This window comes from Rhipicephalus microplus, chromosome 3 (assembly GCF_043290135.1).
Source record: "Rhipicephalus microplus isolate Deutch F79 chromosome 3, USDA_Rmic, whole genome shotgun sequence".
Taxonomy (NCBI): domain Eukaryota; kingdom Metazoa; phylum Arthropoda; class Arachnida; order Ixodida; family Ixodidae; genus Rhipicephalus; species Rhipicephalus microplus.
Genome location: NC_134702.1, coordinates 122322194 through 122335792, shown reverse-complemented (window position 1 = coordinate 122335792; position 13599 = coordinate 122322194). Strand labels below are relative to the sequence as shown.

The 13599-nt window shown below is 42.2% G+C and overlaps 1 protein-coding gene across 1 annotated transcript in view; it reads right to left on the bottom strand.

The window, feature by feature from the left end:
- The window catches only part of LOC119168528 (neprilysin-1), a 91305-nt gene extending 80070 nt beyond the window's left edge, over positions 1-11235 (bottom strand). Inside the window, exons 1-2 of the mRNA XM_075890196.1 lie at positions 11001-11235; positions 2293-2377 (exon numbers count right to left, since the gene is read on the bottom strand). Coding sequence (XP_075746311.1) covers positions 2293-2313 — 21 coding nt within the window. The 5' untranslated portion in view covers positions 2314-2377; positions 11001-11235. The remainder of the gene's footprint in view (positions 1-2292; positions 2378-11000) is intronic.
- Positions 11236-13599: the final 2364 nt, after the last annotated feature.

The following is a 13599-nucleotide window of genomic DNA, read 5'->3' as shown; positions in this document are numbered from 1 at the left end:
GGACTGAATAGGTTTTCTATCTCTTTAGTCTTTAAACATCTTGGTTGTTCAATGCATGGGACTGCATTGTAGTGCGTATTGTTGTCTGTGTCCGTTGTTTCGAGTGTGGCTGATTGTACTGTGTAGCACGTTGTTTGATTGGTGACATATTGTATGCAACTATTGTGGAGTGTGCATTCTTGTGAGTTGTTTTCGATCTGCCATTATTGAGAATATAATTTTGTTTGTTTATCAACTCTTGGCTCTGACTTGTTATTTGGGCCACAGCCGGCATCCGCTGGCGCGCCAAAAGGACCACTTCTAAATTGTCTACGCTTCCGTGGTGCGGTTCGGGGGGCCGATACTTCGGCCCTTGGAATTAGCCCGGCGATCGCCTTCCTAATTAACGGGACCGGTGACACCCGCAGGTCGCGGGATCAAATGCTGGCTGCGGAGGCTGCATTTTCGACAGAGGTGAAAATGCTGTAGGCCCGTGTGCTCCTGTTTGGGAGCACGTTCAAGAAACCCTTGTAGTCAAAATTTCTGGAGCCCTTCACTACGGCGTCTCTCATAATCATATGGCGGTTTCGGGACGTTAAACACCACCAAATAACCAATCAATCACCAACGCGTGTGCGCTAGCACGCCGTATCTATTGTAATGCAATGACTGCAGTGTAGGCACTTCCCTCTGCTAGAACGGCGGTCTGCTGTAGTCGAGACACGTTTTTGACAATGTCTCACAGATGGCACATAGACACACACTTACGTGCGTGCGCGCGAATGGTACATACAGGTTTTTGATCTGAAACAAGAGTCGCATGGCCTCCAAGATGTACGCCACGCACTCGCCTCATCAGAGCATGAAGAGTCTCATAATGCCTCAGAGATGGCAACACATTATTGAGCGTTTGCTGTTGGCTTGATCAACGCCTCTGGAAAGGCATAATATGTTTTCCGCTTGATCGACAAATTTGTCCTTTTTTAGAGCTGTTTGAAAGTTTGTTTGAGTTTTAAGTGGTGATGGCTGCACTATCCCAGCCTTTTTTGACGTAGTTTGATGGTCTCCCAAATACGCCTACAAATCGCCGAATGCGCTCGTTTTCATTGAGACACCTACCGAACAAAATAAGCTAAGGCGACTCCTTTCAGTACATGACATTTGTGTAGCGTTTTTCTCGAAACCGCTGCATGTAACATTGTGGCTTTGTGGTAGGACAATTGCTTGCCACGCCAATGGCCAAGGTTCAACCAGCAATGAGACCAAACATGTTATTTTTTATATTATTTGCTTCTTTCTCGACTTTTACCCACGGACGATTCTCACTCACAACCAATGGTGCCGATGCCAATGGCGGAATTTCTGCGACACGAGCTCTCTGACGCTATCGCGGTAATACTAAATACAACAGTCCTTGATCTTGGCGGAAGTGCTCTTAAGCTCCGGGCGGCTCGACTTTAAACGGCGATGACGTATTCGTGAGCATCTACCAGTCGATCGCGGCGTCATTTCAAACAACATAATCGCATAAAACCTTTACCTGGTCTGTAGTTCTCATAGCTGAAAAATCTGTTGATTGTAGTATCGTGGAAACAACGTCGCTTGTACTCCCGTCGGCTATTTGCTTGCCTTCTTGCTTTTTCAAGTCTCCTTGTCTTGTCGTCAAAGAGAAAAGTAGAGTGGAACGGCGAAAATCACTGCTTCTTCTTGTTCATCCATCGACCGTGGCACATACCCACTATGGGGGATTGTCACCCGGCCGCAGCCTTCTTTTTTTTTCTCAGACTACCATAAGCCATCGTGCATAGTATAATATGTGGCATTTTTACAGTCAGGAAATTATTAACCTTTATTGTCACCCGCCCACAGCCTTCTTTTTTCTCTCAATGACTACCATAAGCCATCGTTCATAGTATAATAGGTGGCATTTTAACAGTCAGCAAATTATTAACCTTTCTGATTGCTTACCACTCGGATTGTTTGAATGTATTAACATAGTACTAATTCAAAAACTGATATTGATTTATTCACGCAAGGAAATTACTATGGATACCACTAATTTTTTTTGCCGAAAACAGCATTTTGTGTTTTCGCTAATGATTGTACCTTGCCAGTCATGCTGCATCATACCCCGTCTGCAGAGTTTATCCCGTTGCAAAACATTTTCACTGATAATTGCCATGCACAGAGAAGCTATTCAAACAAAAACAATGCAAACAGAATACTGTTCAAATTGAGGTAAGGCAAGTCGATGACAGTGCGCGGAAATTTTGCAGTGCAGCTTATCACTGCCTCAGACTTGAGATAACTTACCGGCCTGCGACCCGCCTTCATGTCCCAGCTCTGCGTACGCGTCAGGCGGCCGCTAAAGCGCACTGAATTCGAATGTCTCCAGTGCCTGCAAAATAATGAAGATTGTATTTCAAAAATAAAAGCAACAAAATTTTCTTAGTACACTTTGTTTTGTTATTGTTCATGAGCAATAGGGCTTAGGCAGAAGTTTCCTTTCAAATCTCAGAGCACTGCCTCCGAACGACATTAATGATGCCTTGTGTTCATTTCATCGCAGCGAAAATCGTCACATATACAATATTGAATCCCTTTCATGATTTACATATGGACAGCCTCGAAATATGCACAGCCTCGAAAATTGAAGAAAAGGATTCATCGTTAACTAAAAAAGAAGACCTTGAGCCGAAAAAGTCCCACGTGAACCGAACCGAATTTATTGGAAGCTTCGACATTCCAACCTATGGAATAAAATTCAGCAAAGCAAGTGTCAGTGTATTACATAATTGGTAATGTCCATCATTATTACCATCAATAATTATACCCTAAGGGCCTATCGAGGTATAGCATAAAGGGTGAGAACGTTTTACTGAATGCAAAAAACTAATAAAATGAACAATACTGTAGAAATACAGGAGCAATACTTTTGCAATTTGTGAGAACAGACCCGTATAAAATGCACTTATACGCATATGCCGTGGTAGAGTTATAGGCTTTCAAGTTCAGGTGAGCTGTTAGTAGCTGTTTGTCTGCGCACAAACCACGCTGTGAGACTATGGCTTCCAGTAGGTTATTCCATTCCTTGATGGTAACAGGAAGAAATGACTTATTGAATGCAACGGTCCTACTGAAAGGGCGCTGGAGGCTTCTGCAACTAAATCTTTGGCGAGAGTAGCGGAATAGAGCAAGTAAGAGAGAGCCATGGAAGTGAGAAAAATAATCAATACTTACGAAATAAGCTCATGCAATATAGTTTATGTTGACAAAGTTGATGCCTGTCAGCTAGACTCTGCAAGTCTAAAGACTCCTTAATAAAAGCGATGCCGGATTAGTGATGGTAATTGTACGTAGTAAACCAGGCAGCCCTATTTTGAACAAGTTACAACACATTATTCTGGAAGGTTTTGTGAGGACTCCAAATATAGGAGGTGTATTCGAACTTAGTAAGAACGAAGGTTACGTACACAATTTTATGAACTGCCCCATCGTGGTGGTTTAGTGGCTAAGATACCTGGTTGCTGACCCGCAAGTTGCAGTATAGAATCGCTGCGGCGGCGGCTTGCATTTTCGTCATAGGCGAAAATACTGCAGCGCCATGTGCTTATATTTCGGTGCATGTTAAAGAACACCAGGTGGTCGAAATTTCCGAAGCCCTACACTACGGCGTCTCTCACACACATATGGTCCTTTTGCGGCGTTTAACCCCACAAATCAATCATAAATCAATTTTATGAACTGTAGGAGGTGATAGGCATAAAGTTCCTCGGATGTAACCAAGCTTTTTTGATAAGTCAGATACTACGCGTGTGATGTGATCCGACCAATTTAGAGCATTAGAAAAATAACCTCAAGGTGCGGATAACTCTCTACATTTGCCAAGTTCGTTGAGTTTAAATTATAGACATATTCCGAGTTCGACTGCTTGCAAGATACGTACGTGTATGAATGCCTTTGGAAATTGTGGTCGTCATCAATCAGATTGCACACCCGTTTTCATCCAAGGATAGGTAATCTTGTAGAATGCTTTCGAGAGTGTGAAGAGTGTTCGGAAGAGTGTGACTACTAGCTTGTTTGATAATACAGATAATAGGTATTAGTAATATAGCAATGGGAAGCAATTACTCGTACAAAAAGTTTCGTTTTCGATTACCAATTATGATTTTTCTCCTAGGGGGCGCATTTCCTAAGTGTGTGCGCCAGAAGTCCGCAACCTGTTGCCCACGTGGCAGCATTAGGCTCCACTCTGCACGACGTCAAAGGCTGTGCCCCCCTCCCCCCATTTTTTTTGTCACTCTCTCGGGAGGTGGATGCGGCGGCTTTGACATGAAATGTGGTTTTCGCATTTTGCGACTTGCATGCAGAAAATAATAAATGTAGCTCCACAAACTAGTGCTAATGCACCGAATTTTCGCGCTTTGCCAAATCATCCTTTATTATTAATCATACATGTAGGAACTGAAAGCTGCGCACGTTTTGTTCCTTGAAGAAAACTGCAAACAGAATCAGAAATCCCCCGTGGCTGAAGCCGAGAGCCGAAGCACCAAATCTAAGCATATTGTCAGTTCTGACACTCAGCCCTAGCTTAGCGAATGAGAAAATGAGGAGTCTTTTTTTCGGAACCTGTGACGGCAAAATGACAAAAATGGTGTTTTAGTTATTTCAGTTGACTGAACAAAAACTACTCTGGTGTGATATTGCCAGACCAACACTCGCTATTCCTCAAAAATTCTGAATGTACAATTTTGAATGTCCACGGGTGTTTCCGATTCTATGGCGTCTGTACGGAGAAAAACTTTCTCTATACTATCCCAGTTATACCGTTCAATAAAAAAAAACGAAAGTATTGGCCTATGCAATGCCGTTGAAATAATGAGTCCGCCATTTCATTCCTTTTTATTCCGCAATCACTAGGTGGTCATAATAATTTTAAGAGACTCAGCTGTAGAGGAATGGTAATAGAACTTTTTAATTTTTGTGATCGTGTATATGATGATGGCCTCACAATCCCACAGACAAAGATTGCGCTACATCACCTTATTTTTCGGCAAAGTGTGTTTGCCTCAGTAATTCTCAGATTTCAGTGTATCAAATATGTTTAGGAAGTTGCTTCCTACCACATGTCATAATATACTTCACAGTATCAACAGCTCGCTCAATCTGTGCAGTTCAAATTGAATTACTCCTCACTAAAAGATACTGTCTAAACAAGAATTAGGATAAGGGGAAAGTTCAGACCTACTTCTTCGCCAGTATCCTGCGATCGATATTAGCCGAAAATTTCGAATCTACACTTAGTTGATTTGGTAGTATGGAAAACCTTATCAACAGGTGATGTCGCCGCGGGCAATACAATCTCGCACCTGTCAAGAGAAGTGCACTTGTAGCACCAGTTGGTTTAGGAACGGGGTTTAAGTTGGCACCTCACAAAAAATTTTCAGTTTTCATTATGTATGTCAACACGCATGCAAACAGCCACAAGAAACACATCACGTGTATTTCATACCCTTTCTCTTGAAAGAAATTCCTAGCTAGCTACCGATTTATGGAGATGATCGAAATGTGGTCTAGCAACAGCCCCTTTTCAGTGAACTTCGAATCTCATTCATCTTGTGTCATTTCTACCCAGTGAAATTTTACCTGCACGGTTTTGGTTTCAGGCCTTTCCTTGTCCAGACTTTCTGTATAGTTAGGAAAGAAAGTTTGCTTACATACACTCTAAAAAGTTTACACCCATAAGGGTGTATTTCTTTTGTCCCATGGGCAACACCCTTTAAGGGGGTCTAGGAACACCCTAAACAATTATGCGTTTAGAAACACCCTGAACCGTAGGGTGTAAAGAAACGTTACACACTACTTTAATAGGTGTTTGTGAACACCCCTAAACTATGGGTGTTGAATGAAGCATACCCATGCGAGAGGGGTGTACACTGAAAACCTTCTTGAAATGCTGACAGTTATATGGATGAGCATACTTGTTCAAATGAAGCGCAATTAACAGGCAACAAAAGCAGAGACACAGGAGGTGACGCTTAGACTTGTGTGTTGAGGAGAGCCGTTCATAGCACTTCATTCCATCAAATATGCATCACCAACTGGCCCAAGCCTCCATTGTTCTCAGGGAGAAGCATATATGAACCTTCTCTGCGGCTGACAAAATAAGGTGCCATGGTCTTGAATGAGCCGCACGAGACCAGTGTATGTATGTGTACGTAGACTGGGCCGTAAACGACAAAGACGCGGAAGGCACACACACACACACACGCGCGCGCGCACGCACGCACCACACCACAGTAGTGCAAGCAGCAACCTGTAGCGTAAGGTTCAACCGAACATAACGCCGAAGCAAAACACAATTAAGCCCCTATGTTAACATCTGTCTTAATTATAGAAAAACTGCAACTCGGAAAAAAAGGACTCTGATGGCATTCTGCAAAATTTTGAAACAAGTCACGTGACCAAGTTTCTTTCTCTCTATACTAAAAATTCATTGTTTTGAATACAATAAATCTCCACAACTTTCAAAAATATTTGCGCTAGTCGGGCGAACGACTGAGGCGTATGATGTTTGATTGACACCTATACAATAGAAAAAAAACACGTAGACAGAGTAAGCGAGTTTCTAGAAACACCTTTACCACGTATTACATCTCGCAGTGAAAATTTCGACATTAAAAAAAGAGAACATTTGACAAGTTAGTGTAATTAAGGTTGTTATAATGTAATGTCACTGTAGGTACACTTCTAACTGCAAAACCACTCGTCACTGCTGCTTGCACAATCATCTTCAGCTGCTAAGATGACTGGTGCCTTCGAGAGAAGTGGGGCGAAGCTGTTCTTTCTGTGGAGGAAATGCAATCCCGGAAGCCTAAAATAAATACACAAGGAAGAATGACTGAAATTTCACAAAGAGTGCAACATACAGTGTGCACCATGCATAACTAACTGCTTTCTTATGTGTAAGTATAAATTGAGTGCACAGCAAGCATATTCAGTGGCATCGGGCTCCACTACAGTGAGAAATGCTAGAAAAGGTATGCTGAGCAATAAACGCCATAAAAAGTGCGCGGTGGCAGAATCATTATACCTTTCGTGCCGTATATGAACCTTACTTTACTCTTTCAGCTTGCTCGCGCAGGCAAATAAAAAGGTGCTGCTCCAAGTTGATAATGTTCCATTAGATGCATGCAACGACCAATCTAAGTGAATGTCAAGTTCTATGCTTAAGTATGCTCAGTTCAGTTCAGTTCAGTTTATTACTTTAAAGGCCCCCCTTTCTAGGAGAGGCATTACATAAGGGGTGGGGTTTTATTTAGGTTAACAATAAGCAGTAAGGGTTGTTTTATCATTGAAGATGATCAATAATACGGTCTTGAAAGGCAGATGATGAGGCGGTTTTGGCGATGTCCCGGGGGAGACCATTCCAGTCCGTGGCTGCTCGAAGAAAGAACGAGGCAGAAAAAGCAGTGGTGCGCGATGATGGGCGGAAAACCTCAAATGGATGACTGGTTCGATAAGATATGCGTGCTGCGGCTACTATATAGTGTGGCTGATTGAGGAAAGAATGAAATAATTTGCGATAAAGCAAAGAAAGGGGTGGCAGTCCAGATTTCGCTTTCAAAGATGAACTACTGATATCGTATGAGTAAGATGAGTGAATGAATCTGGCAGCACGGTTTTGTACCGCTTCTAATGCTTTGATTAAATAAGCTTGATGTGGGCTCCATATGGCAGATGCATATTCTAATTTCGGTCTGATTAAAGATTTGTACACAAGTAATTTTATAAGTAGAAGGCTAGGCAGAGATGGAGTTTGAGAAAACCAAGTGCTTTATTAGATGCCGTAACTACATTAGTGATGTGGGTACGTCATGATAAATCATAAGACAAGGTTATTCCAAGATATTTACAAGATGGTATTGATTCAATAGCGGTGTTAACGATGGAATACTGGAAGCGATATGGGCTGTGGCGACGAGAAAACGACACAAGTTTACATTTAGAAGGATTAAGGGTCATTAACCATGTGTTACACCAATTAAGCACATTGTTAAGATTGGTTTGGAGATACAAGTGATTATGCTGGTTACTGATAGTTTGATAAATGGCACAGTCGTCCGCGAACATGAGACTGCTGCAGCTTACATGGTCGGGCAAGTCGTTAATATATATTAGGAAAAGAAGGGGACCAAGGACAGATCTTTGGGGAACGCCTGATGTGACTGGGAGAGAGTTAGATAGGTGGCCATTAACAAAGACTAACTGAGAACGGTTAGTGAGAAACTGTTCAATCCAACGAAGAATGTTAGGGTCTAGGTGCAGGTGTGAAAGTTTTAGCGAAAGGCGGCGGTGAGTAACTTTATTGAACGCTTTCGCATAGTCTAGAAAAATTACATCAGTCTGCATGTTACGGTCTAGGTTAGTGTGCAAGTCGTGAAGAAAGAGCGCTGATTGTGTATCGCAGGAGTGACCTTTACGAAATCCGAGTTGTGATCGATGAAAAAAATTACATGAGTCCAAGAAACTTGCTATTTGAGAGTAAGTGACGTGTTCCATGATTTTACATGATACACTAGTTAACGAAATGGGGCGGTAGTTCAAGGGTGAGTCTCTGTTACCTGGTTTCTACACTGGAACGACCTTCCCCGTTTTCCAGTCATCTGGAATGATTCCCGAGGCGAGTGACTGTGAAAAAATCAAAGATAAATAGGCGGCACAAATTGATTTACCATTCTTCAGTAGCTTAGAATTAATTGAGTCCATACCGGCTGATGATGAAAGCTTCATGTTATCGATTACGGACGTAATGCCTTCTTCGAAAAACGAGATAGTTGGCATGAATGCTTCGATGTTAACTGATGGTGACTGTGAAGGTGCGTCAAGTTCTTGAGTAAAGACAGATGCGAATGCGGTGTTAAATATTTCCCCACATTCATGGTCTGTCACTGGTTCATGCGCGTCGTTAGTCAGTGTGATGTCGGGAGTCTGCTTTGGATCTAAAAGTTGCCAAAATTTCCTGGGGTTGCTGGTTAGTAGCTTTGGTAAGTCATCGTGATAAAATGCATGCTTGGCGTTCCGGATCTCAACTAGATATGATTTTTCAACTTCACAGTATTTATCCCAGTCACTCCGCGTGTGACGGCGTTTGACCGAACGGAAGAGCCGTTTTTTTTTGTTTACCAGCCGTTTCAAACGTACAGAAAACCATGGCTTATTGTGATTAGTATGAAAGGTAACCCTCGGAATGAACATATTATTGAGCACACTTAATATATTTTTGAATATTGACCAGTTTTCATGTACTGTGCGAGTGGGAAACACTGATTTGTGCTGAGAAAAAAGGTGTTATTGCAGTTATTGCATCGTAGTTTCCCCGGTCGTAAAGGCATAATGTTTTTGTGGATGTGCACATTGGAGCAGAACTGAATGAAAATAGGGCATGTATGATTTTATGGTCGCTGATTTCTGGGAGATAACTGATAGATGAAAGGTTCTCAGGACTGTTAGTTAGTATTAGATCTAGGATGTTTGCTGTTTCTTGCGTAACGCGTGTTGGTTCCGAGACTAACTGACTCAGGTTAAAATTTAAAGATACGGCAATGAAGTTTTTAGCCTCTGCATGACATAATATTGAGAAAATTCCTAGGTTATGCCATTCGATGTTCGGGTAATTGAAGTCACCAAAGAGAAAGATGCCAGCGTTGGGGTAAGTGGCAACAAGTTGCCTTAGGCTATTGTTTAGTTGCCTACAGAAGTGTGGATTGGTATGCGGTGGTCTATAATAAACGCCAAGAAGTACTGTTAGGGAAGGATCGTGACAAATGAGCCATAATGATTCAATGTCGGATGTGACGTGTACAACGGAACATAATATACCTTGGTGAATTGCGACCAGAACACCACCCCCTCGAGTACACTTTTGGTCGCTACGATACACGCGGAATTTGGGTAAGTCAGTCAGAATTTCGGCGTCCGAAACGTTATCGTTGAGCCAAGTTTAAGTTAGTACCAGTATATTGCTTCTGGATGACAGAACAATGTTCAATAAGAGTTCGCGCTCCGGAAGTAAACTGCACGTGTTAGCAAATATCACGGAAAATGAGAGTGGTTTGGCAAGTGCCGGGCGTTGTCGGTTTGTAGGTACATGGTGACAGGACGACTGCTATGTGATTTCTTTTACTGTGCTAGACAATTTATCAAAAATATACCGTTTCGGACTGATGTGCAGGGTTTTATACCGCAAGGAGAATTTAGCAGATTTAGCCTTGGCAAACGCTAATAATTGTTTTCGCGCGTGTCGAACGGAGAGCGAAAAGTCCTCTCCAATGCTTAAGTTAGTATTTCATAATTTCCGGCCATTTGATAGGATCGATTGCTTTGTTTTGTAACATGCGAATTTTACGATTTTGGGACGATTTCTACCGAACGAATGACGACCAAGGCGATGAGCTCTTTCGAAGTGACGAGGTCCTACGGTTATTCCTAGATTATTATGGCAGAAATCGATAATTATTTTTTCGGAATCGTTCCATGTCTTGCTATCGGTAGGGTCGGAGATGTCATAAAAGATGAGGTTATTTCGACGTGATCAATTTTCCGCGTCGTCTAGGCGGTCTTATAAATTTTCGATCTTGCGAGACATGCTGCTTGTGTCTGCCCGCATCTTTTCGATGTCGTTTCGGATAGGAATAAGGGCCTGGTAGTGTGCTTCTAGGTCGGTCATCCGTTTGCATAGACCCGTTACTGTTCTATCAGTAGTGTTTAGCTGAGATTTGAGGCGCTGTACTTCGGTAATTACTTTGGATTGGCCTGCGGCTTTTTTCTGAAGTTCTGTCAACACGGCATCGTTTCCGCCAGGGCAAGGGTTAGTTTCTACATCTCCTGACATCAACAAGGAATGAATAACGGAAACACATTCGGCGGCAATGGCGAGACAGCACCGTGGGCTCGGCAACTGCACAAAGACATAATTCCTAGTTTATTTTTTTTGCAAACAGCGCGTAGGATTTACTAACCTGCATTACAAGGATTAGCGGGTTAGATGGCTGTGTTGAGGTGCAGTCACAGAGCCCACGGGGCGGTGCCGGCGGCGGGTGCGCTTTTATATGCAGCGGAGCTGTTGACGTCGTTGATGATGTGGCCGTCTACAATACTTTGACCTCCGGTAGCCACTGCTCCCCTGGCGGCACGGTCATCCCGGGTCGACTGTTGACGAGCGACAGGTGGTAGCATCCTGACGCCGCTGCGAAGCATGGCAAAGATGCACACCGAGGTCAGCAGTAGCTGGCTGGTGATCATACGGAAGATCGTCTGCATCGCAACGATTAGCGGGTTAGATGGCTGCGTTGAGGTGCAGTCGCAGAGCCCACCTACACATGCATCATACACATGCATCAACACAGCTGCATGTGTATTTCTGCAGATCTACCATGGTACTCATTCGATTAGTTTATAATAGGAATACAGTACGACGCGTAACAACACATACATATTTTATCTGTATTGCACAAAAGCACAATGACACTTAACATACATGACGGTATGCGCATTGAGAATGTATTCAGTGCAGGTAACTTGTAAAATTAAGTAATGTACAGTTACGTATTAAAATGCAAATGATACTAGTGTTCTCGAACTGGCTCACCTTGACACGATAATATAATAGAAGAATTGCCTATTGGGTCATTCCACATCAGACGCCCCAGCCATTTTGGTGACCACCGCAAATGCATTAAAAGAAATCGCGCAGATTTCACTGCGTTAAAAAGGGTAACTGCTAGAATATTTCGCAGACAAATAACTTATTGGAGACGTGGCTGCCTCCTGAACTTCCCGGAATCTCGTCTGAATGTTTGTGAAAAAAATTCTTTCATAAGTATCTCTTCTTGCATGCCAAATTTGGTCTACAAGTTAAGCGAAGGGCTTGCGTAACGTGTTTGAAGCTCAGTAATATTACCATTTTTGACCAAATACGCCTCAAATAATGTAGCCGAAATGTGTTATATCTGCATTTTTCTATATCAATACTGCACTTTGAATGGATATCTGAGGAGTGAATACTTAATCCACATGAGGTATATTTGGAGGAAAAAATATTTTAGACCTCTCAAGCTGTCACACTTTACGATAAAAAATCACAACATAATAGTTTTGTCTATAATGAGACGCAATTTGCACCATGTGGTGGTTGAATTAAAATAGACTTTGTACCTAAATCGGAGCAAATAAACAGTTCTTTTCATGTGCCAAATTCTGTCATAGCAATTTATGTTTTGAGAAAAAGATCACAGCGTATCCACGGAGTGAATGATTATGAGTGGGGCGTAGCGTTCATCCGTCCGGACGCACAAACGAATGGACAGACAGTCTGACGCCAGTATGGACGAACAGAAAGACGGACGGACTCAGAGACAGACCGACACACGGAAGCCCAGCCTGATGGATGCACGGATGGACGGACAAAAGCACAAATGTACGGACGAACGATTCGCTCCACGAATCATCATTTTGTCCGTGTATATGCTGTGAAAACCACTAACGATATCTATTGTGCAACTCATCAAACGGCTACATAATACTAGTACGACTACAGAGGAGGGAACAACCCATGGCCTAAATAGCTTTGCGCCTAATCGATTTTTGAAGTTCCAAGTTCCCCATTCGCCATTTGGTCATCTGGCAGCCCACGCCTCGAAGTTCCCCATTGCCGTTGATGGGAAAATGAAAAAAGAATATTTTATTCCTTGAAATAGAAAGTGCAATGATGAAACTTGTCACATACAAAGAACTGTTTATTTGCTTTCAGTTTAGGTAAAAGGCGATTTTTAATTGAACCACCACATGGTGCAAATTGTGTCTCAATGCGGACAAAAATGACAGTTCTGTGAAATGAGTGATCTTTTCTCGTAGAGGTTAACAGCTTAAGATGTCTAAAAATAATTTTTCATCAAAATATCTTTTCTGTGAAGTAAGTAGTCACAGCTCAGATATTCATACAAAGTGCAGTATAGCAATGAGAAAATGCAAACTGAACACACTTTGGCTAATTCTTGCAGACGTATGTGACCGAAAATTTGTATTATTATGGCTGAGTTTCAAACACCTTACATAAGCCCTTTTACTTAACGTGTACAAAACTTGGTATAAAAAAGGTGCGGAACTTGTAAAATATTTTTTTTTTTCACAAACAACACTCAAACAACAGTCTACAAAGTTTGAAAGGCAACCACGTGACCAAAAACTTTTTTCTCTCCAAAATATTCAAGGAGTTCACTGTTGTCAGTGCATTAAATCACCACGATTTTTTTTTTGAAACGCATTTGCCATAGCCGCAAAATTGACTGGGAAATGTCGAATAAAGCGACCCTGTTACCTTCACTCAATGACCATTGCATACTGCTAAATGAAGGCCATTTGTTTCAATCATCCTGTCAGGCTGAGAAAGCATAACTCCTTCCCGATGCAGCGTAGGCTGTTCAGTGGCTGTGCGTGTTGTGTTCCCAGATAGATATGCTGCCCAGTCTTACATTTTGGCTAAAACACATGCTTAGGTACCATGCAGTATGTATAGCATTAAAGTGTTTTTGTGCAACAAAAACTAATAATACGCTTCAC